At 41.7% G+C, this 25,037-nt stretch overlaps 2 protein-coding genes across 8 annotated transcripts in view; one reads left to right on the top strand and one right to left on the bottom strand.

The window, feature by feature from the left end:
* TRADD (TNFRSF1A associated via death domain) overlaps nucleotides 1-10,297 on the bottom strand; it is a 96,060-nt gene extending 85,763 nt beyond the window's left edge. Inside the window, exon 1 of one of the 2 annotated variants that reach the window (XM_069216189.1) lies at nucleotides 10,164-10,297. The gene's annotated coding sequence lies outside the window, so the exon portion shown is untranslated. The remainder of the gene's footprint in view (nucleotides 1-10,163) is intronic. The other variant, XM_069216190.1, reaches the window with a different exon arrangement.
* Nucleotides 10,298-10,414: 117 nt separating this feature from the next.
* The window catches only part of PDCD2L (programmed cell death 2 like), a 68,819-nt gene continuing 54,196 nt past the window's right edge, over nucleotides 10,415-25,037 (top strand). For 2 of the 6 annotated variants that reach the window (XM_069216191.1, XM_069216195.1), the window contains exons 1-2: nucleotides 10,415-10,521; nucleotides 19,307-19,457. In XM_069216191.1, coding sequence (XP_069072292.1) covers nucleotides 19,338-19,457 — 120 coding nt within the window. In that variant the 5' untranslated portion in view covers nucleotides 10,415-10,521; nucleotides 19,307-19,337. Of the gene's footprint in view, nucleotides 10,646-19,306; nucleotides 19,458-25,037 lie in introns of all 6 variants that reach the window. The other 4 variants (XM_069216192.1, XM_069216197.1, XM_069216198.1 and 1 more) reach the window with 3 other exon arrangements.

Raw genomic sequence — 25,037 nt, forward strand, 5'->3', positions numbered from 1 at the left:
CTCACTCCTGCAGGTTCCTTTTCATCTCTGCTTTCTTCCTTGTTCACTGTTTTCAGGCATTTCTTTTCCTTCCCCCCTTTTCCTCCCTCTTACTCTGGGTCAAAGCCTCATGAATGAAAAATACATTACGGTCCCCAAACATGTCTACATGAACAAGACAGCAGCAACTGGCTGTAGGCCAGACCTAAAAATAAAGGTTACATCAGAAAAATAATTCAAAACTCTTTGAATACTTCGGTCTGTGTATTCAACTTTCCTTTTTCAGTTTGTTATTGGCACTGCTACTATACCATTTTTTTGTAGCATTTGGATACCACTTATAACCCCTATGTGGGGCGCTGACGTTCTTATCCACATAGACAGCCAGCAGCACCATGCGGGGTGTGTATGCGGAACAGTGTTGTGTTTCTTTAAGCCTATTTGGCTAATGTTTTCCCATTTTGTTTGATGACCACAAGATGCACTTGTCGTGTTATGGGAACCAAAGCATCTCGTTGTGATAGATGACATTATGTGAAAGATAGATGTGCAAATTCTAACACAAATAAGGGCTCAGGCATATGCAGCCACATAACAGCGCCCCATTCATGGGGGCAGCAGGTGCTGTGTACATGTGCGCAAGAAAAGCTGCTATTACTAATTTCGAATTGAACTTAATTTGTTAATCTCAGAATGACATGAGGTGGTGTTGGTCCTGACAGAACTCGAACTCGTGACATACAAGTCTCACACACACACACAAACACACAGCAATCAGCAGAGGGCACTTTCCTCATTGAACCATTGTGCCTTGTTTTCCTCTTTGTTTCCATTCATCCCGTTGTTCTAAAGCAGATTCCATTCTGTGCACCGTTTTGATTTACTTAAACTGCGAAAAGTTTTTACATTATATGCACTCTGATCTGCTTAGTACACATTCTTTGCAGCAGGCATATTAACCCCTACGCTGCCAGGCCTTTTCCCCTATTGTGCCGAGTCTTTTTTTGGCTATTTCGGGATACTCACGCTTAGACCCTCATAACTTTTTGTCCACATAAGCTATCCATGCTAAATTTGTTTCCTTTTTTCCCCCAACATCCTAGGGATTCTAAAAGTACCCAGAGTTTGTGGGTTCCCCTGGAGGAGACCAATAAATTTGCCAAATAGAGCTAAAACTTTGTTTAAAAAAAAAGAAAATGGGAAAAGGGCTGCAGATGAAAGCATGTGGTTTTTCCCCTGAAAATGGCATCAACAAAGGGTTTGCGGTGTTAAAATTACCATCTTCCCAGCTTTCAGGAACAGGCAGACTTGATTAAGAAAACCACATTTTTCAACACAATTTTGGCATTTTACAGGGACATACCCCATTTTTACTATTTTGTGTGATTTCAGCCTCCTTCCAGTTAGTGACAGAAATGGGTGTGAAACCAGTGCTGGATCCCAGACAGCTAAACATTTCTAAAACGTAGACAAAATTCTGAATTCAGCAAGGGGTCATTTGTGTAGATCCTTCAAGGTTTTCTGATAGAAAGTAACAGCTAAAATAAAATAAAAAATTGAAATTGAGGAGAAAAGAAGAGCCATTTCTGTCCATGTTTTCCTCTATAACTTTTTCCAGTTATTTCAGATTTTTTAAAGCAATATACTGTTACGTCTGCTGGACTCTTCTGGTTGTGTGGATATATAGGATTGTAGGATCATCAAGAACCCAGAGTCAATAAATGAGCTGCACCTTACAGTAGTTTTTCATTGTATACCGTGTATGCAGCAATTCATTTGGTGAAATATAAAGAGTGAAAAATAGGTATCAAGAAAACCTTTGTATTTCCAAAATGGGCACAAGATAAGGTGTTGAGAAGCAGTGGTTATTTGCACATCTCTGAATTCCGGGGTCCCCATACTAGCATGTGAATTGCAGTGCATTTCTCAAATAGACTTCTTTTTTTTTTTTTTTTTTGCACACTGTCTTACATTTGGGAGGACAAAATGTAGAGAAATACGAGGAGCAATAACTCTTGTTCTTCTATTCTGTGTTCTCCTAAATCTCTCGATAAAAATAGCACTTCACTTGTGTGGGTAGGACTAGTGCCCGTGACAGGAAATGCAACATGAACACATCACATTTTCCCAAAGAAAACAGTTTTTTTGCAAAGTGCCTAGCTGTGGATTTTGGACTCTAGCTCAGTTGGCACCTAGGGAAACCTACCAAACCTATATTTTTTTTTTAACTAGAAACCTCGGGGAATTCAGAATGGGGTGACTTGTGGGGCTCTCACCAGGTTCTGTAACCCAGAATCCTTTGCAAACCTCAAAATTTGGCGAAAACAAATAACACTTTTTCCTCACATTTCAGTGATGGAAAGCTCTGGAATCTGAGAGGAGCCACACCATTCACCTATGTCTCCCGATAAAAATGGCATCTCACTTGTGTTGGATAGCATAGTGCCCGCAACAGGAAACACCCCAAAAAGCAACATGGACACATCAAATTTTTACATTGAAAACCGATGTGTTTTTTGGAAAGTGCCTAGCTGTGGATTGTGATCTCTAGCTCAGCGATCACACCCCCTATGGTAAACAAATTTTTTTTTTTTTTTTTAAATGTGCCCCCAGTGGTGGGGACGGGGCGGCCATTTTCAGAGGGAGCTGACATCTCCCCCTCCCCACCCCCCAAGTGAATTCCCTGGTGTCTAGTGGGGTTTCCTGGCCCTGGATCGCGGCATGGCTGCGATCCAGGGCCAGGTATTCATTTCAGCAAGGCCTCGTTTGAAAGGGGAGAATCTCCTCTTTCAAACGAGGCCTTCCCGAACGGTGGGGATGCCTGCTTCCTGCTCCGGTGGGGAAAACAGATTGTGACATCAGCACGCATCATAGCGTGCTGACATCACAAAGGGGCAGATGGGGGGGTGGGGCGAGACACGGAAGCTCTTCCGTGTTTCCCGAAGGTTATTAAAAAAAAATAAATTAAACCCTCCCTGGTGTCGGCCACTGGTCGTAACCCGCACCAGGAAGGTAGTGCAGGCGTCAGCAAGTGGCCAACGCCCGCACTAAAGAGGTTAAGTATACTTCTTCTCTGGGCTTCCAGCTATTTCATTTGTAAGTTTCGGTGTCATTTGAAAATCCTTGCTTGATAATGGTCAGTCATGCCTCTTTGTCCTGCCTCTCCTTCTTCTGTGTGGAAGCAGGGACCAACTACTGTATAATTACGCTTTGTTCTGTTTATCTGGTCTGTGTGGGGACTTTCTTTTTTTGTTTTTACTTTGTTTCCTGCTCCTGTCCAGGGAAAGCTCCCTTTTTATTTGCAGAGCATGCTTGATCTGAGCTTAGCTGTAAACAAGGCTATAAGTCAGGCTGTTATCTTGTTCACATTTGGTCTTTGTGGGCTCTCAACACCCTCTCTCAGCTGCCTGGTTCCCACCATTTCTTGGCTTGGAATTTTTTTACCAAGCGTGCGTGCCTGTGGTCCACAGGGTGGGATGATTGCTTGTAATTGCTTATAGCCTAGGCACCCAGATCTACCAGGGCTCTGCAATCATTAGAGACAGTGTCCACTCCTTCTCCATACTGAGATCCCACTCGCAGCTCCATTGGTGCACCTCAGTGCACACACTCCAAGTCCTCAGCTGTGTCAGTGCCAGAATTCCACACACGCTATCTGCCAGAGCACCTCAGTTCTTGCAGTCAGTACACTCTCTTGTTCCAGTACTAGCACTTCGGAGGCAGTTCCATCACTGCACCTGTGTTCACACACTCCAAGCCCCTCAGTTGTGGCAGAACTCCACACAAGCTCTCTGCCAGAACACCTGAGTTCTTACAGTCAGTACACACTGCTGTTCCAGTACTGGAACCTTCGGCGCAGCTTCCTCAGTGAACCTCAGTTCACACACCCAAGCCCCTCAGCCGTGCCCATGCCAGAACCCCACACATGCTGTCTGCCACAGCACCTCAGTTCTTACAGTCAGTACACACTGCTGTTCCAGTACTGGGACCTTGGGCGCAGCTCAATCAGTGCACCTCAGTTGAAACCCTGCGAGGTCACTTGCTTTCCTATACTGGGACCCCGCTCATACAGTTCCATTACAGTAGCACAATTCTAATATTCAGTCCCACTGCCAAGCCCAATACTGGACCCAAAAGAGCAAAACAAAGCTCAGCCAGTGCACTTCAAGACTAACATTAAACGCCACTGTGGATGGGCACCACCACAGCTCTGCCAGAACCCATCAATTCTAACATTCAGTACATTTTTCTTTTCAGTACTAAGGCTCACACACCCCTCGCTTCTGTGGTTCAGAGGCAAAACCACTCCCATGCTAGGCTCCACTCAGAACTTCACCAGGGCACCTCCAGACTAACACTCAGCAATGCTGGCACGCCAATACTAGGTTCCACACATAGCTCCATTAACAAACATCACTAGTGACCTTGTGTGCCCATTACTATTCCAGTACTGCAGTCCACATACAACTCTGTCAGTGTACCTCAACCCTAACCTGCAGTGCCCCATTATTCAAATGCCAGGAATTACATGGCGCTCCGTTTCTCATTCCTCACACGCTGCCTTTCTGTTATTCCAGCACTGCGCTGGGACACAACTCTATCTATACCTGCAATCCTGAACTGAAGTGCCCCAATATTGCTGTATTGGTTCACCTACATCTCTGCTAATGCACTTCCTGCTGTTCGTAAGTGCCCCCTGCTGTTCCACACTCTGACTTCTGTTTGAGGACATAGGGGAGCCAATTAAATCTTAGCTGCCATCTTTATTTGGGAGGGTCTGTATCCCCTATCTCACTCCGTTCTTTCCTTTACTCTGCTTTCTCCCCCACTTTTCTCTTTCCAGCTCTTAAAATCCACACGTTAACAGTTTCGCTTTTTCAACTGTTTATTTCTACTCCTCTCTCTATTTTTTTTTTCCCCTCTTCCTCCCTCCTCTTTCAAACTCACAAAAACTTGATTATTTCTATGTTTCATTCCTCTTTCTTCATCAGGCGTTCATTCTGTCACTATTTTTTTCTCTTCCCTTCATTCTTGCTTTGTCTTTTTTTGCTCTTTCCTTTGAGTTATGCGTCCTTTCACTTTTTTTTTTTTAAGATCTTGCTTCCTTATTTTCTGTGGTGTTTTTCTTATCTTTATCTGTCAGTTCACATTTTACTATAAATCCCTCTTTTTCCCGTCTGTATGTGTAAGCCACAAGTTACTTTTCGGGACCCGAAGTGTCAAAGTAGTTTTTCCATTTTATGTCTGTGGGAAATGTGTAAGTACATACATGCCCTGGTTTTTTCACTGCTTGTTTCTCTAACCATCTCTCTTTTTTTCTCCAATGCTCATTTTTCTCTTTCTTTTCACACTTTTATTATTTTTTCCTCAATATCTTTCATTTGCTAGCTTCCTTCCCTTTTTTCTTTTGTCTCACACTTTTTCTCTATTTCTTCTCTTAGTTGTGTTTTCATTTTCTCATTCTTTCTTTCCTTTATTTCTTTACGACACCTTCTCTTACTTCCTTTTGTCTGTTGTATTCCTTTTGCTTCTCTTTTTTTGCCCCATCTGCTTTCTCTCCTAAGGCCTAGTTATCAATGGAGTAACAGGTGCAGTGGCACCGGGGCCCGGAGACCTACAGACCTCACTCAACTCTAATTACTGCTCTATTTTCCTAGCAAAATTCCAGTCAACCATTTTCCTTTCTTACCCCAGGGCCTATGACACCGTTACTCCGCCACTTGTCCTCAGCATCTTTACTCCAGACTCTCTCTTTCTTTTCACCCTCCAAACCATCCCAAATGATATTTTTGTTATGGTGTTTTGAGCAATACACTCTAATGCCAACCTTCATTTCTGATGAAGGTTTATATTATAATTGTGTATGTTTTAAGATAGAGAAGGAAGATAAATGGTAGTGCTTTGGTTACATGCTGGGCCACTGGAATTATATGGCAGGAAAAAACGAAATTATGAGGCAGGGTTGACCAAGTTATGTGACAAGAAAAGTCCAGTTATAAATTTACAATGCCAATAGCTTTAACTCAAGAAAATACTAGACGTATCGCATTGCAAATACTTGTTTTTTTATTACTACACCTCCCACCTAGGTCCTGTGGTGATGCCCTTCACACTGCTCAGAATATGCGGAAATGGTACATTAAAAGCAAAAAAATAAATTTCCAGCAGTGCCTTCACATATGCAAGATGATACATATGCCCATACACACCATCATAATTTTTTTTACACCCATTGCTGTTCTGCATCGGTAAACTCTATTGTTAGTCTTTTTGATGTTGTGAAACAAAAAGCATTAGCAAAACTAAAAATCGGGGAACCACACTGAAAGAAGCCCTATAGGCTTTAGCAATGCATGTTACTATTTCAATCCCGTCTCACTGTGATTACGAGGTGTAGAGGGAAAAAAGGCACGTAGAATGCATGTGCATGTTATGGGTCTGTGTTTGAATTGGCAGCTATTATAATTCAGAAGGTAATAGTACATCGGGCGTATAAGGGCTCAAAACCTTTGCTTTGGAGATTGCTTTGCATGAGTCAGAGGCGGTCCCTCCCATTTACCCAAGTTTCAGATCAGTGATAGTGAATTTTCTATTTGTATGCTAATTCTGTTTGAAATGAGCCACGATGCTTAGTGTTGCTCTACTCTGAATGTGTTAAGAAACACTAGGTGTCCAGCTACAAGCACGTTCACTCTGACTGGGAGATCTACAGCCTTCGTCTTGTAAATGTTTCCTTTCTTGGAATTCGTTTTATTAGCTGCTTTGCACAAACTCAGTGCTCTACATTAACACGTCGAAAGCCATTAGCATTGTATGCAGGTTTAATGAAAGACATTGATATTGTATCATGTTTTTTGGGTTGCCCATTTTGTCCTTAGAGGCTGCCACAGGTCAGCATCCTTTATAATTTAACTTGCAGATGACAGCCACCTGAGTGGTGTCTCCCCCCAAAAGAATCCTGGGCCCTTTACACCTTTAATAAAAGCCTTTGAGTTCTTGCCCAGGAAAGTACAAAACATCTCGCGGCAGATGCTATGAGTCCAAAATCACAGTATAGTTCTGAGGCAATGACCAGTGAATCACATACAAACAGAGATCAACAGATTACAAAAGCAGCAAATTGTGCTGCTTCCTAGTGGGCTAAGCGCCGATAGTGGATAGCCACTGCAGAAGGTGCTATTTAGCTGTAGATCTGGGAAAATTTGACCTGTGGAATGAGGAAACGCATGCCTTAAAAAAACGAAATCATAATTTTGCTAATGAGGATAGGACTGTCATCTCCACTTATACTTTTGGCTGTTCCCCAACTCTGCTTGTTTTTGAAAAGTTCTAAATATCCCTGCTGTGGTGGAAAACTGGCCTGTATTTTTCAGGTTTGTTCCATAATCATGCCCACGACCAGCAGAGCCACTGCAGGACACAAACTGTCCCACATTTTTGTGACTGCTAATCCTATCTCCCCCCGCCCCCCCCCCCCCCCCCCGCCCGAGGTGCAGCCTGGGTGGCGGATCACATTCAATGCAAGATTCTGCCTGGGTAACCAGTGAGGTCCCAAGTGTACTGATCTGAGTGAAATGGCTTCACTGTGCTTTTAAATGTGATGGCCAGCTGCAGCAGGACAACTGAGGAAGGAACACTTTTCTGGCTGCTCCTGCCTAATGTCCACAGAGGAATGCTATCATCATCACCTGACTTGCTTGAGGCTTTTTGTAACATTACCTAAAATGGCTAATTGTCCCACTTTCTGCGGGTTTGTCTACTGTCCACAATGAGCTTGTGCAGGACTCCAATTGCCCTGCATTTTGCCACCACAGAATAGAACACAAGCAACTTCAGGCTAGATTCTGCCTATCTGGGTCTTGCCAGTAGGGTGAAGCTTGAGTCCTATGTTACAGTGAACACAGAACCACACCAGGTCCTGCATATGAAAGTACGTTATGGGTAAAGAGAGGAGGGTGAACTATGTGCACACAAGATTGAGTAGCGTTTGGTGCATACAGTAGACATGGAGCTATGGGTACACAGTTGAGGTCTAAACACCCACATATGGATATTTCTTTGTAGACACAGGTAACTGGTCCTGCATGTATGCAGGTGATCTGAGTCCAGCTGCACACAATTGTAATGGTGTACAGAGGTGAGAGAGGGGTAGGTGCACAAAGGCAAGATGTGACTTGGTACACGCAGGTGAGAATGTCATCTATAGGAACACATAGGTGTTGGAGCAGTAGATGTACAAAGGTGCTATGTTTTACAAATGCAGGTACAACAGTGATTGGGGCACACAGGAAAGAGATGTCTAAGTGCATACATGTGAGACACGGTGTAGATATAGTGCATGCGAGCATAATGGGGCTAGATGCTTACAGCTTTACTTCTTTTTAAAATGTTCTGTAGGGCAACACCTATTATTGAAGTGCTAAGAGTTAATTCAGTTTTTGAAATGTGTTATCTACGTGGCTAATATAATTAGTGTATATGAAAGGGACTTCAACAAATATCCAGGATGGCCAGATACATGGCAGCTGTTCAGGACATCAATAAAAAGTAATATTTGCCCTGAATTCATCTAAATGCAACACAGTCAGTTGCCTTAATCCTGACATGGGTCCAGTCCTCCTAGAACTAGGGTGGATACTCCTTATGTATATGAAACCAAGCAATTTTTGTCATAGCTGTTGTACTTCTGGACATCTGCTACATTGCAGTGGCGGCCGGCAGCTTTAGGAGGGAGGGGGGCGGGCGGGACACACACATACACATACAGACTCATTCTTTCACACACAGACATGCACGCACATCCATTAACAACATTCATACCATTCAAACATGCACGCATGCACCAAACATTCATTTTACAAGATCACACACATTAATTCTTTCACACATGCTCTCACGCACGCACGCACATCCATTAACAACACTCAAACATGCACGCACCAAACATTCAATTTAAAACATAACACACACACACACACTTACCTTCAGCCGCCAGGTCCCAGGAGGGTTGGGACTGCTGCCTTCCCTCATTGTCTGACCTTAGGTCAGCCACTGAGGGAAGGCAGCAGTCCCAGCCTCAGCACAGAATGGGATGGGGTCAGTGAGACTGCTGACCCCTCCCCACTTTGTGACGAAGTGTCACTGATTGACACTCACCCTGGGTGCTTCAGGGCTTAAACCTGAAGCGCCCAGGGTGAGTGTCAATGGGTGACGCTTTCCTCGTCACCCAGGAGAGGGCCTCGAGGCACCTTTGCTGGGCCGAGGAGGTCACGCCCATAGGAGCTGTGATCTCCTCAGCCCAGCAAAATTCAGCTCAGGCAGCCAGGAGTCTGCGCAAATCGCGCATGTCTGCTCCTGGCTGCCTGAGCTGAACATGAAGAGTGTGTCAGGCTGACCTTTGTTCAGCCTGACAGACACTCTTCATGGGGGTCGGGGGGCGTGGCCCCTCCGCCCTAAAGGACGGGCCGCCACTGCTACATTGTACCTTTTGTGTGTGCGAAAAAAACAGGCGCTTCTCCTGCTCTTGCACATCTTACTGAAGCGTAAGAAAATAATTTGACTGGAGCAACGCATAGATACCAAGAGAATCCATGTCATTTATGACACATTGCAACCCGTCCTATCTCTTCAGTCACTAGTACTTTGCACGTCGTGTTTCCATACCCCGTGAGTAGTTTCAAAAGCCAGCTACTTTTCATACTGGAGTTTTCAACTTATTCCTACAACGTTACGAGTAAAAGTACCAGTTGGCGCTGCCCAGCACTGACTGAACGTGTAAAACAGACTGACGTCCTACTGCGTGATAGCTACGGAAACCCGAATCTTAAGGACCAAAATATAAGAGGTCCGAGATAGGGCACGACCGCGTAATGCGCTTGGCAGGCGACAGGCAGCAATATATTATGTAAACCAAGCTGTTAACTGTCTGTTTAGGTTAGTAACTTTTATTTTAACAAAACAGGTTCATAGTTCGCAATTAAATGTAGCTGTTTCATTTCAAATGTCCCCAAAACAATGCTGGGACAGAACGCCGGCCCATCGCTTCTTCCGGCAAAAACTCCCTCCCAAAGGTGCCATGTACTCGTTTCCAGTAAATGCATCTTATTGTGTAACAAATGCCCTTGCCTTCAACATGCTTAAAATACATTTAGCAAGCCTCGCTCTGTACATATTGGAAAACCCACCGTTTCCCCGATTGTTTCTCTCCAAGGGTTGACACGTTCTTTGCTTGAGGTCAATAACGCTGGACAGGGAGGCGATAGAAAAAAAAACTTATTTCGCTACCAAAGTGAGAAACCGAGAGGAAATTGAAAACAACTTTACAATGGACGCTCTGATTGGCTTAAAAAATGGAGACGCAAGGCCTGCATGTTGACATCGAGCAGTGCCATTGGTTGAAGGTGCTGCAGGCGTGGGTGCTGTTAACTTCAGCGACCTATCAGCGGGAGAGAGGTAGTGCTCACTGGTGATGACACCTCCTACAATCACACTGCTGCCAGCGTGGGCGAGGCATGAGGCAGGGCTAGACTGGATTTCTTTTTGGTGAGTAGTGTTTGGCGTGCGTAAGACAGCTTCCCGTAAGTCTGGCGTAATGGAGGGTTGTTGCCCATCAAAGCAACAAAAAGTTAATAGCCTACCAGATAATTAGCAACCGATGTCAGCACAGGTATCGGATAAGATGCAAGCTCTTGCTTTTTCCGGTGTGGCTTTAGCCAAGTCATTTTAATGTCACTAAATGGCACATATAATATATTTATAAGGGCTTTCAATCAGCCCTCTTTGCCCATGGGTCTATTTTGTTATTCAAAATGTTATCCTGCCCGCTAAAGTATAACTCAATGGGTCAGCCTACTTAAACAAGACCAAAATGTTTATGGAATAATGGGATACCGCCTCGGTATCCAAAATACACCGCTGTCAGAAGGAATAGGACAGCCAGAGACGAGAAAAATGTAGACTTAAACCATTGGATAACTTCACTGTGAGTGACGCCATTCTGTGCTTACACACAGAGAGCGCCACCACACACTAAGTCGTTTCTTTCAGTTCCAGGAACCAATGTGATGCTTTTTGGGACCAAAAATAGTTTTTACATTTTTGGCCAACTTGTTTTTACTTTGGTTTTACCGATTCCTCCAACAATTAAGTTTTCAAAACATAAAACAAATGTTGTCAACGTCTGGCAGCAGACGCCAGACCTATCAGCGTTGCTAGTGTTTGTTTTGTATTTAGTGCAAAGACGTATACTTCCACATTTTGCTCTTTATAGGTCTGGCTTTACAGCTCAGCTATCGCTCACCTTATGTGATCAACAAAAGAAAATATGTTTAAGAGCTACTACTGAGATGAGGGCTTTGAGTCTGCTCGCAGATCGATTTTCTTGAGTTCAGTTTGGATTGTTCAGGATTTGTATGCTTCTCTGGAAAAAACAAGTGCTTGAATCGCACGTTTTACCTGGTGGGAAAGCTTATGCTCTGTACATCTGTACAGTATGACTAAGTTTGTTATGATAATGAGCCTTTAATCGAGGGTACAGACCTGATCTGTTTATTATGACAAGATATGAGAAAGGGAGTTGGTTTATAGGGTGGAATTCCATTACACTTTGCTGTAGCTTGTAGGCAGGTATTTTGTTACCAGGAATCTAGCAGAATATTGTAGTAGACAAGGTTTTTTTTGGTGTAAGTTGCCCCCATGTCAAAATTTGCACCCTCTAAATCCTTGTTTTGCCGTTTTAGGAAGGGTTGTATGTTGTCTTGCCAACTTTAATTATGTCCGTTAGTAATTTTATGACTACATACTGATAGTTAACTTGTGGGGGAGCTTATGCGGAATACAGTAGCCCTGAGTTGATTGGTTATGGTGACACGCCTGTGAAAATGGGTATAGGGATGACTGGTTCACTGCAAAGAGTTATGCCAAAGACCATATACCTAATTTCTTAGTTAAGAAAATGTACAAAACACTCAGGAGGCCTGATATATTTATTGTGAAAGTCATATGTTAAAGCTAATAGGTCTTAATGGGTGGATTGTTATTACACTATGTTAAAGCTGTTGACAGGTATTGCATTACATGGATTCTTACGGGTTACTTTAGTTGGCAAAGGTTTTGGTGTTGGTTATTCCAGTCTGACAAACCCTGTGGGCTGAAGACTTGCCTTTTGCTAAACCTTGCTTACGTTCTAGGGAGTGTTTGAATTTAGTTTCACTAATTGTAATTTAGTGTGTATTTCTATATATCTGACTGTATGCCTAAGGGATGTCTTGTGGGAAAGGTTACGCAGAATTCAGTAGACCAGAGTTGTTTTTGGTGTCGAGTCAAAAATAAAGGCTATAGCCTTCAACAATCTTTGCAAATTAAGATGTTGAATGCCATTGGCCTGATATGTTTATTATGAAATTTCACAACAAAGATAATAGTCGTGACTAAGTTATTGAAATGCAGTTATTCAAAAAATAGGTTTTTAAGGGTGGATTGTAATTACAATGTATTTTAGCTCTAAAATGGTATTGTGTAACATCGAATATGACAGATAACCGTATTAGGCAATGGTTTTTGTGGTGCTTTCTCTTTCTGAAAAACACTTGGAGTTGAAGACTTACAGTGTGTTAATCTTTGGTAGACCATTTTCAGATGGGCTGTAAATTGTTTGCCAACTGTAATAATGTATATATTTGTACTTTTATGACTGTGGTCCTGATGGTTGCCAGCTTTTGTGCAAGACACAAGTTCCTAGTTGTGGCAACAAGTCAATGGTAAAACGTATATGTATGATTGGTTCATTGGGAAAATGTATGTCAGATGCCAGAGGTCTGATCTGTTTATTATGAAAAGATATGCCAAAAACAGTAGTCCTGTCTATTTATTGTGGAAATCACGCATTACAGCCAATAGTCATAGAAGGGTGTTTTTTTTCTAAATGCATTTATTTTATTTTTGACACTTAAGGGTAAATTGTTAATACACTGGTGTTGGTTACATCTTTGATATAACCCTGCACTGTGAGAATCCTTATTAAGCATTCTTACAGAGGGATTGTGTACTGTTTCGCCAATTCTAATTTTGTACATATTTCTAATTTTATGATTGTTTACTTGATGGTTACCTTATAGGAACACTTATGTTCAATATAGTAGGCCTGAGTTAGCTATGGTGACAAGCAAATAATAAAGGGTATACGCTTGATTGGTTTGTTTGTGCACAGAACTGAACACTTTTAAAAGGTTGTTAAAGATGTGGTTTTTCTACTGTACCCTACAGACCTTGATTAGTGAAGCACCGAGATACACCTTCGAGTATGAGTTGCTGCGCTCTATCAAGTGGCAGTAACTGTAACAATTAGGAAACATTTGCTAGATGCCATACATCCCATATATTTATTACAAAAATACAATGAAGGTAGTAAGCCTGACTAATTTATTATTAAAATTATATGTTACTTTAAAGGTAGAATTTAATAAAATATCTACTTTTCCATAGGACAGGTTGCTACTTAGATCTACTTGTCCTGTAAAAAAAAAAAAAAAATCTACTTTTCCCTTTGGTGTCATGTAGTGGGGTGAGAAAGTATGGCAGGAATCTCATTATATAAGAGCTCTGATAACAGCCTCTCTAATTATGCCAGGACTACTACTACAGCAGGGCTTGAATACTAGCAATTTCAATCCTTACTATAGCAATTTCTTTATTTTGCCACCTTTGCACGGATCTAAATACTGGGGCTGGAGGTAGCAGTAAACAATAGTTCTACTGCTGGAATGCCTTTGAGTCTGCAAATTTACTAACTCGCATGTTTTAAGGATTTTCACCAGCTCTTCTCTAACCTTTTCCCATAATGAGAAAGGTTGGAAATGTACTCCGGACAATGGCAGAAGTAGAAGTTCTTCTAGGGTTGGGAAGAAAGTAGTTGGAGGGAAAGTGAACTTGAAAATGTTCAATAGATTTTCACATGAGCAAATCTACACATGTATGTTTGCTCATGCTAAATATTTTCTAGGAGTATGATTTCCTGATCTACTTCTGAAAGTTCTTGTGAATTCATGAAAGCTACTAATTCAAAGACATACCATATGTTCACTTTTTTGACTTTCTGTAAGAATTAGGTCTGGCATTAACAAAGACATTTTGTTTTTATTAAACTTCTATTTCTCTCTCTCTATCGGCTGGCTTTACTGTGATTGATCACATTCTGCTCTTCCACAAGGAGGATATTAGTACACAAAGTAGTTTTGTTCAGTGTCAGCAACCTCCTCCCTTCCCCCATTCAAAGAACATAAACCCTTCCCCTCCAGACTCAGGTCGGGTGCTGTCCTGAGGGGGGCTGTGGTGCCTTTGTTATGCCACTGGTGGCAATGTGTGTTTTTTGAGACCAAAAACGTTTTTTTCTTTTTGCCAGTGTTTGTTACAATGGTGAGGGCCTGGCATCTCCCACAACAATAAAGGTTTACAAAAGGCATGTCAAAACAAGACACACATTGACGAAAACAAAAGTCTCACAAAAAATGTCTGATCAGTTGGCTTTGCCAGTGCCTGTTTATTTTCATGCTTCCCACAATCTTGTTGAAAATGGTTACATTGATTTTTTTAAATTAGGAATATTTTTGGGAAATACTAGCATGCATCAACACATTTTACTAAATGACGCTTCAAAGGAACAGCACCTGAAATTTCATAGTAGTGAAATGTTTTTTTTTCTACTAAGAAATCATCACCCTTGCTTACAAGCTTCTGCAAACATTTGCACCTAATCTGAGAGCATTCTGGAAGCATTATACTTAGCCTCATAGTATTAAACTTTTCAAATGTGTGTATACCCTTTTTTTTTTTTTTTTTTTTTTTTAACTGGAACCAGTGTCAGTAGTGCAGTGTGACCTTAAAACATTTATTTACAATGCTCACTCAGTGAAGGCTTTTCATTAATGAACCATAAATACAGGTTCGAACAGCATTAATATATGGACACATTACCTCCAACTGCAGACAGTTCCCTTCTCTGTAAACTGGCAGCCAAAGGCTTTGTGCTGCAGAGGGTTGGGCCTACTTGTCCCAAGGACAAAAAAACATGAAAACTAGTTGCCCTTGACCCCAAACAATATGTCCCGGGTGTTTCCACACCCCTGATATAACACTGTGTTAATGAGTGTAGACCGGAATTGTGTTTAATGGAATCCTACAGATGACTGTAGTAAGCAAGGAGGAGTTTTGTGTTGGTTACTTCCTCTGACAAATCTTGTGGGTGGGAAATTTGCATTGTGAAAAACCCTGCTAGACCCTCTCAGGGGGGCCTGGTAGATGTAGTTGTCTCTCAGACACTTGTTAAAATATAAAAAAATACATAAGCATTTACACATAGAAAGTCTTTCGGTCAGCCCTCTTCAATCTGTTCAAGTTTAATTCACTTAGTATTTCTCCCCATCACAGCTTACTGCACCAGGAAATGGGTTTCCCCATTCATCCATTGGTTTTATTGTTCTGTGGATAATGGCATTTGTTTGATCACAAGTGCACATCCTCCTAAAAAGGAATGTGGTCAGTCCTGTAGTTTCCATCCTTTACTTTCTATAGGTTCCCTTTTTTCTTCTCCTTTTTGAGTGTCCTGCAGCTCCTCAGACACAGTTTTAGAGGGCTGATTACTCGCTGCTCCTTTCATCTGTAGTGTGCTGCATCCTGTATGGATTCTATTCTAGATTATGCTGCCCTTTTGCAATGGTATTGTGATTAAGGTATCCTTGTTTAGCATTGTAAGATGACCATCATGTTCAGATGCTTTATGTTGACCTTTTTAGAGCAGTACACATGATAACCTATACAATGTAGCATTTGAAGTTGGCCACCCAGTGAGATGTGTACTGAGCGGCCATGTATGAATGATATTGTGAATAGTTTATCATTGTGCTTACTGGTACAAGATGGTCAACTTGTTACCTCTCAGCATGGCAGCTATGTCGGAACCTTAGAATAACAAGACACTATGAACAATACTGTTGCAAAAGAGCAACCTCCTGCTACATCTAATTTTATTTTTGTGCTGCAAACATCTGTCCACCAAGTTTAAATTATGTGGTGGCATGTTTTTCTTTTTTCTTCTTTTAATTTAACTTTCATATACTTGTTGAGTTTGTGTCTGTTTTTTGAAGATGAGTAATTGGGTGAATTCCAGAATGAGTCCATAGGTCTATGAGGGACAGGGGGAGTGCATTAATGCTTGTATGATGACTTATGAGTGTCCGAGATCAGCAGTGATGAGGCCCATTCATTTAAAAGCCACACCTATTGGCATTGTCAGCACTTATTTTGTTAAATATGTTTCCTGATATATGTGAATACTGTAAACATAGAGAGAAAGACATGGGTTAGCAAGTCATGGGTTGGCAGCTTGGAAGTTGCAGTGCTACTTGTTAAGCCACCTGAGTGCTTCTCTTAGCTGAAGAGGGTTATGCAAAGTGAATTAAGTGGTAACCTAGACAAATGAAAGCATTGCAAAATGTACAGATTCATGTCACAAGGACGTATCTTCCACTCAGCACCTTTATTTGCCACACCAGTGCCTTCTTGGAGGTTTATCCTTGATTGAGTTGTGTTGGAGTACTGTACCTTTGTTGATTGTGTTCTGTTCAACCCAGCAGATCTGAAAACAATGGTTTGCTAATGAAAGTCCTGGTCTGTAAAACCTGTATCCTCATGAGATTAAATCATATATTGGGCCTGTCCACTTCGATGTCTGTGTTGTATATCCCAGCCTCTAGGTTCAAACATACACTTTGGATTTAAGTGGCTAAATCCAACAATCATTGACAAAACTAGGGTTTACAAAGCTCAGACATCAACACGCAGTTCAAGTGTCTCACACAAAGTGAAAAAGATATAGTAAAGGCCAGGAACAGGGCAAGTGGCCATCACATATAGACAACAGCTTTTTCTTCTGCTTACAGAACAGACCCAGCATGTGCAGCTGAGACACCACAGGCTGCCCCTGTGGAGAGAATAAGTACAGCAAAGACAGCAACAGCAGGGATAGTCTCATCACACACAGAAACATGCATACACAAACAACTGGTAAAGTATGTATAGCAGCAGCACAAGCACTCCTTTAAAGCAACAGGTAGAGACACCAAAGACAGAAACAGTTCAGGTTTCCCTTAGAAATAAAATATGCTTCACAGTGGCTTCCCTCACATGCACAGAAAAGATAGTGCATGTTTCCCTCCCACACACAGAAACTGAAGTGGTCTTTCTGGGTATCAGTGGTGTAACATTTTCTCACAACAAATCTCTCTCCCTCTCACACACAAATACATACTATCCTGTCTATTTTTCTCTCCCCCCTCCTTCTCTCTTTCCCCCTCTCTCTCACACATGTTGATGCAAGAGGAAAGTATGCTGAAGACAGAGGCATGAAAATCAATTTGTACATCAAGTCGGATCAGAGTACATGAGAGATCAGGATCGCTGTCCATGAGTAGCTCTTCTTTGGTTTCACTGCTTCTGTTGTGGTGAATATGAGATTACTGTGTTTTCCCCCTGCACCACTTGTGTTAAGTTTTTTAAATTGCGTTGCATTTGCACACTGCTTGTATTTGTGAGTTGGGTGCAGACCCCTATTTGCACCTGAATTGCAGTTACCGACCATCTGGGAATAACAGCCATATGTTTCTAAGTGTATTTAGGAATGTTTTAACCTTCCCGGGTCAAATTGTCTTCAGAGAATGTAGGACTAAATGGCAGGGTGCCACTATTATTTCTTTTTAGTTCAAGCCTAGGCAGCGCATGCGCTGCGTCTGCAAGACATGCTGTGTTCAGCATAGAGGCTTAAACCACGCCCACTCTTGCCATTTGTTCTTTGTTGTGCTTGTCTTAAATGCTTCACTTTTATTGGTGCACTGTGCTAAATGTCCCTCCTTTGCTCGCTAAGTTTCTGCCCAGGAAACATTCACTAAGAGAAAAGTTTTGTTGGCCCATCACGCTTCCTCCAGAGTGTGATGGCCCTGCCCCTCTCCACACTATCCTGGGCATTGTCCTTTCACCAGTATAGTCCGATAATCTCCCACAATGGTTAATGTTGAAATTGTACTCATCTACTTACAACACTGCAGAATGTTTAAATTTAATTTAATTTTATTTATAGAGTTTTTGCGAAATGGATGCATTGATATAACTGCATTGCCAAAGCTCTGATTTCTACAATAAAGGTGCTCAATTAAGAAAGCCTTACAGTGCCACCATAAAGGGAGAAGGTGCAAGAACAATACTCCTTTTGATTCTGGTAATGCATCAGCCTCACTCACCGGGGGGCTAGGAGACGATGGGCACTCAGTCCTTCCTGTATCTGTGGAGACTAGTCCCAAGCTGCTAGAATTCGAACAGGAAAGCCACACGTTGTTTATTATCCAACTCAGTGTTCCTTATGTCATCGCCCACGGGCAGGAAGAGCTGCATTGATTCAACTACGGTGCCAATATGTGATCTGCAGTTTGTCCATAATAGATTTTGATAAAGGTTTAATGTGCCTCATGGCTCAATATTTATAAGGCCCCAACGGCTAGATTGTCATTATCATTTACAGCGCCAACAGGTTTAACTATCGCTAATGCGAGATCTGTTGCATTGAAAATGCTTGTTATTTCCTAGATGAAGATACAAGAATAATGCAAAGTGGCTGTTACACTGTATTGGTACAAGAAACTGCTGATGTAGCAGAACTAGACACATCCGTAAAATATTGTATTTGAGACACAGAGGTTTGCTAGCACAGTTGTAGATGCAGTATTGGGTCTCAACACACACACAAACAGTAGAACACAATAGACGCATTAACAGTGGTTAAAAGCTCACGACTGACACAAGTGACCGTATTAGACCCAGTGACCTACGTGCACATTATTAACAGTGGAGAAGAGTAGAAGACTCATTAGTTAACACAGAATATACATTAGACACATAGAAACACTGGCAGCAGTGGAAGACATAGCAGTAGATGCCTTAGCAGAAGTCCATTTGCACAAGGAGAGTGGGTGGCCACAGAAATATATAAGCATCATTTTTTCATAGTAGACCTTCACACATTGTTGAATTACGTGCTTCTGGGTGACTCCTGGTTGAGTGTGGTATGTGATTTAGCGATTTACCACCAATCATACGAGACGTAATGTGACCTGAGATTCAGAGTTATGGGTTTTTAATTCTAAACAGAGGTGTTGCCTCTGCAGCACTTTTTCACTTGGTGTAGATTTATACTTTGTATTCATCTTTTTTCCTGTTGCCCCAGTATGGACTTATATGGATATTAAAACCATGTTATCTCTATTTATTTTTGTATTCTAAATAGGGTACCCTTTGAAACTGAACAGTGACCTGTAATGACATCCTCTTCTGCCTGTCCTCCGGTAAACCAGCCTGTACTGCTGGGGTTACGAGATGCAGCAATTGGGGGGCATGAAACCTGTTCATTCGATACTAACAAAATTGGTGGATTACCGGTAAGATAAAATAGCTGTTTACCTGTGCTTCTTTAGAACAGAAAGAACATAGCTGGCAAGTGGCTCCTTATCATGCAATACTTCTTGAAATAAATACCTGATCATATTGTCAGTAGCACCCTGGGTACTTGGACTTTTAGGTTTACAAGTTTCAAGGCTAGACTCAGCAATTCTGATTAAGGTGGCATGAGGCCATTTGTCTGTGATGTATTGGCTGAAATGTCATTGTTGCACATTGTGCTATACTGGGCCTAATTCTCTGTTATAATGATAACTTGTATTCCTTGTTTGTATCACTACATACCAGACCACTGCTGTTTCAAATCACTCTAAATAGCAGATGTTACAATTACCAAAGTTAACGATGCTCCGTTTTATGACCTCAGAAGTGTGGAAGGCTGAGTTGTCCTTCCCGGATTTCAAACTCATGACGTGGAGATGAGAGATGTTGACAGCAAGTGTATGGCTCACTAAGGGATCTGGTGTCCACTAACCCGCCTTCCAGTGAGTTGAGGTTGCAGGTTTTTGTCCAGAGAGGCAAGATTCTCCTTAAGGGGCATCCTGGTCACTGTTGAACTTTCAAAGTGATGGGATATAAAGGACTTTAGTGAAGAATGGTGGCTGGTGAAATTTGAAAGGGGCATAAATACATGTCTTGAATGAAACACAGCTAGCAAAGAGAACCCATGTTCCCCAGGAGGGCTGGGGATTCCTCATTAGAATATTTTGTAAAAACAATTAGAATTTTAGGAGTATCCCTTACCCCAAAAATCTTGGAAAAGGTAATGGCAAAAAAGGCAGATTTTTCAGCAGAATTTTCTCCTAAATTGTCCATAGCTTTCTCATAATTAGCCAAAAAACATGAGTATATGAGGCAGTTAAAACATCTGTGTAGTGGCTAGTCATGGTCCCATCCAGAGGTAGTTCTGCACTCATCCTTGATAAAGTAATGGCTCTGCTTACACCAAATGTCAAAATCTTCCACAGAGAGATGGATTGTTGGAGACACACTCGCTATGCTCTGCCTGCCACTGAGATCTTCTTGATTGTAGCTGAGACTGATGCTCCTCTTGCTCAATCATACTCACCCAAGACAGCATCTACAGTTGGGTGAACTGGGGGTAATCACTCACTTTAACAGCCGCGGATCCTTGTGAGCCTAAAAAGGAGGAGAAAAATCTATTTCCTTTGCAGTGCGTGAGAGATAGTTACTTAATGGCAACCATAGCTGATGACGTTTGAAGTTCCTGTTGAATTAAGCTTGTAGCTGTAAAGTCTATGATGATAACCTACAAAATTCCACCACTGTCTGAGAGTAATGTTCTCCGAAGATTTCCAGTTAGAAGTAATAATAGAGATTGCAATAGAAAGCAAAAGGTCTACCAATTTTCCAAGAGGCCTGAATGAACTCCAGATATCGTGTATGTCACCCAAAAACAGTAATTCATATGACATTGGAAGGAGAGCCGAGCTATTGCTGAAATGCGAGACCATATTGAGGACCAAAAAGTAGATAGGGATGGACAGGAAAAAAACATGTGAAAGTCAGTACCCTGCTGAGTGTGGCAGCGCCAACAATTGTCATTTTGTGCAAGTTTGAGTTTGTAAAGGCGTACAGGAGTGTAGAAAAGTTTTTTTATAAAAGAAATATAGGGTCTGTGTGAGGCTTGCAGGGCGTGCAGTAGAATGTATCTTATACCATATTCTATCCCATAAAGAAGTTGGCCAAACAACACCAAGATCTGATTCCCACAATGTCTCAGTAGGTGATTTGAGTCTAGGTGAAACAGATGTTCTTAAAAGTTTATAAATTCCAGCTGCCCTAGGATAATTAGAAGTTACAATCGGGTGTGGAGATGATGCAAGAGAAGAATGATTATGATGTATAAGTTTATTGAGGGCCTCTTGAACTAGAGTAGAAAGAATGATATATTGGGATTTCATGCGAATAGGGAGATTATAAATTGCTGAGAGAGTAGTAAAAGGGATGATAGAGTCTTTATGATATAATTGGGAAATTAGAAGAATACCTTTAGTCATCCAAGCCTTCAAACACAAGGTTTTACCTTGTTTCCTAAGCGAACTATTGGGCCAAATAGGACTGTTAAAGAATTGATTAATGGGGATAAGATGCAAAATAAAAAAAAGGTTTCAGTAAGTTGACTGAATGGGAGACAGTGCTGGGCAACCAGAATTTTGGGGGGTTAGACATAAATATAATGTGTTTATGGGAAAAGGGAGAAATAAATGTTTCTTCCAAAGAGAATCATAGCTTTTGAGGTGCATCATTGAGTGTAGATAAATAGGGATGTATTTGCTTAATGCCAAAAGATTTGTGATAAGTTATAAAGTCAGGGAAATTAACTCCACCTTGTACTTTAGGAAGTTTTAATTTCGAGAGAGAGATTTGGGAGTGATTACCGTTCCACAGGAACTTGGATAGAATTTTATCAATTGAACTAGACAGTAGTGCATCATAAGGAAGAAGTTAATGATAGGGAGAAGCATCATCTTAATGGTGTCCAAGCGGCACCACCACGTGAGATATAACGGAGACCATTTCTGTGTGAGATCAACAAGCTTTGCAGATAAGATTTCTAAATTAGTCCTTAATGTATCCTTGAGAGTAGAGCAGTACCATACCCCCAGGTATTTAATCTTAGAAGAATTCCAAAATAATACTGCATCAATGAATACAGAGCCAGTGCAATGCGCATTAAGTGGTAAGACCACTGTTTTGTCTCTATTAAGTTTATTGCCAGATACATCAGAATATAAGTTGAGCTCATGCAGGAAGAGTAGTGTCAGGGTGAGACATGAACAAAAGAATATCATCAGCATATGCCATAAATTTGATGTGTGCATTATTAATTTGAAACCCCGTAAATTGTTCAGACATTTTTAATTGGTATAGAAAAGGTTCGAGAGCCAAAATAAATAGTAAAGGAGATAATGGGCATCCCTGACGTGTACCCCATTTAAGAGGAGAAAAAAGGAGATCGGATACCGTTTGTTATAACCGAGGAACATGGTGAGGAATAATGAATGGATATAAAATGTCGGAATTTAGTACCTAGTTCATGCCATTCCAATGCTTTCGACAGAAACCCCAGTAGACCCTATCAAAGGCCTTTTTCGCAATTCAGGGATGTGGAATTCCTATCGCCCGACGCCCGGGACATCTTGTTTGGGGTCAAGGGCAACAAGTTTTTATGTTTACTTTGTCCTTGGGACAAGTAGGCCCAACCCTCTGCAGCACAAACCCTTCGGCTGCCTGTTTACAGAGAGTGGAACTCTCTGCAGTTAAGGTAGTGTGTTTCCAAAAGATAATGCTGTCCGAACTTGTATTTATGGTTCATTATTTGAAAGCCTTCATTATTAGGGTGAGTGCTGTAAATAAATGTTTTAAGGTCACACTTCACTACTGACGTTGGTTCCAGTACAAAAAAAAACATGTATACACATGTTTGAAAAGTTTAGACTATGAGGCTAAGTATAATGCTCCCAGAATGCTCTCTGATTAGATGCAAATGAAGTGTCATTTAGTAAAATGTGTTGATGCATGCTAGTATTTCCCAAAAATATTTCTAATGGAAAATCAGTGTAACCATTTTCAACACGAATATGGGAAGCATGAAAATAAACAAACACTGACAAAGCCAACTGGTCTGACATATTTTTATAAGTCTTTGAGTTTCATCAATGCGTGTCTTGTTTTGACATGGCTTTTGTAACACTTTACTGTTGTGGGAGCTACCAGGCCCTCAACATTGTAACAAACACTGGCAAAAACCCCCCAAAAGGTTTTTGAACACTAAAAGCACACGTTGCCACCAGTGGCATAACAAAGGCCCTGCAGCTGCCCTCCAGGGGGCCCCTTCAGCACAGCACCTGCCCTGAGTGAGACTGGAGAGGGGGCTCCTCCATGTTCTTTGCAAAGGGGCACCCTCCAGTTTCGTTACGTCACTGATTGCCTCTGTAGTTCCTGACACTGAACAAAACTACTTTCTGTGCCAATATGCTCCTTGTGAAAGAGCAGAATGCGATCACTCACAGTAAAGTCAGCCGAAAGAGAGAGAAATAGAAGTTTAATAAAAACAAAATGTCTTTGTTAACACCAGACCTAATTAGGGACCAAGACCCACATGTAGGTAGCTTTTTGCATGTCGCAAACAGTGACTTTCGCTGTTTGCGACTTGCAAAAAGCACATTGGGATGCACAAACCCAGTTTTGCGATTCAGTAACCTGGTTACCGAATCGCAAAACGGCTTTGCGACTCGCAATTAGGAAGGGGTGTTCCCTTCCTAATTGCGACTCGCAGTGCAATGTAGGATTGTTTTGTGACCACGAACGCGGGCGCAAACCAATCGCCGTTTGCACCCATTTCAAATGGGTGCTAACACTTTCGCAAAAGGGAAGGGGTCCCTATGGGACCCCTTCCCCATTGTGAATGTCACTGTAAACATTTTTTCAGAGCAGGCAGTGGTCCTGTGGACCACTGACTGCTCTGAACAAATGAAACAAAAACGTTTAATTTTTCGTTTTTGTAATGCATCTCGTTTTCCTTTAAGGAAGCAGTCACAGACATGGTGGTCTGCTGTCTCCAGCAGGCCACCATCCCTGTGAGGGCCGCTATTCGCAAGGGGGTCGCAAATTGCGACCCACTTAATAATTATTCAGTAGGTGGGCATTTGCGAAGCCCTTGCGACTCACAGATGGTGTCAGGGACACCATCCTACATTTGGATTTGCAACTCGCAAATTGCGAGTCGCTCTGACTCGCAATTTGCGGGTCGCAAATCTGAACCTACCTACATGTGGCCCCAAATTCTTAAAGAAAGTCACAAAAGTGCACCCATGGTATATGTCGTACCCCTATAAAATATTTGTGAACTGTATTTTAGCATGGGTAAATATGCATGTGTAGATTTGCTCATGTGAAAATCTATTGAGCATTTGCAAGTTCATTTTCCCTCCGGCCACTTTCTTCCCAACCCTGGAAGAAGTTCTAATTCTGCCATTGTCAGGAGTAAATGTCCAACCTTTCTTATTATGGGGAAAATATTAGAGAGAAGCTGGTGAAAATCTTTAAAACATGCAGGTTAGTAGGTTTGCAGACTCAAAGGCATTCCAGCCCTGGAACTATTGCTTACTGCTTCCTCCAGCCCCAGTATGCAGATCTGCAGAAAGGTGGCAAAATAAGGAAATTGCTACAGTAGGGATTGAAACTGCAAGTATTCAAGCCCTACTCTGGTAGTAGCCCTGGCATAATCAGAGAGGCTATTATCAGAGCTCTTACATAATGAGATTGCTGCCATAATTTGTCGCCACACTACATGGCACCAAAGGGACAAGTAGATCTTTTTACAGGACAAGTAGATTTGAGAAGCAACCTGTCCCCTGGACAAGTAGATATTTTAATAAATTCCACACCCCTGCGCATCCTTTGATAAAGCTGCCAGAGGAATCTTAAGTAGATGCCTTGTTAATAATATTTTAAAAAGTACGGGAATTATCTGCTACATGTCTATTAGGGATAAAACCAGATTGAAGAGAATCAATAAAGTCAGGTATATATGG

Source organism: Pleurodeles waltl, chromosome 12 (assembly GCF_031143425.1).
Source record: "Pleurodeles waltl isolate 20211129_DDA chromosome 12, aPleWal1.hap1.20221129, whole genome shotgun sequence".
Classification (NCBI taxonomy): Eukaryota; Metazoa; Chordata; class Amphibia; order Caudata; family Salamandridae; genus Pleurodeles; species Pleurodeles waltl.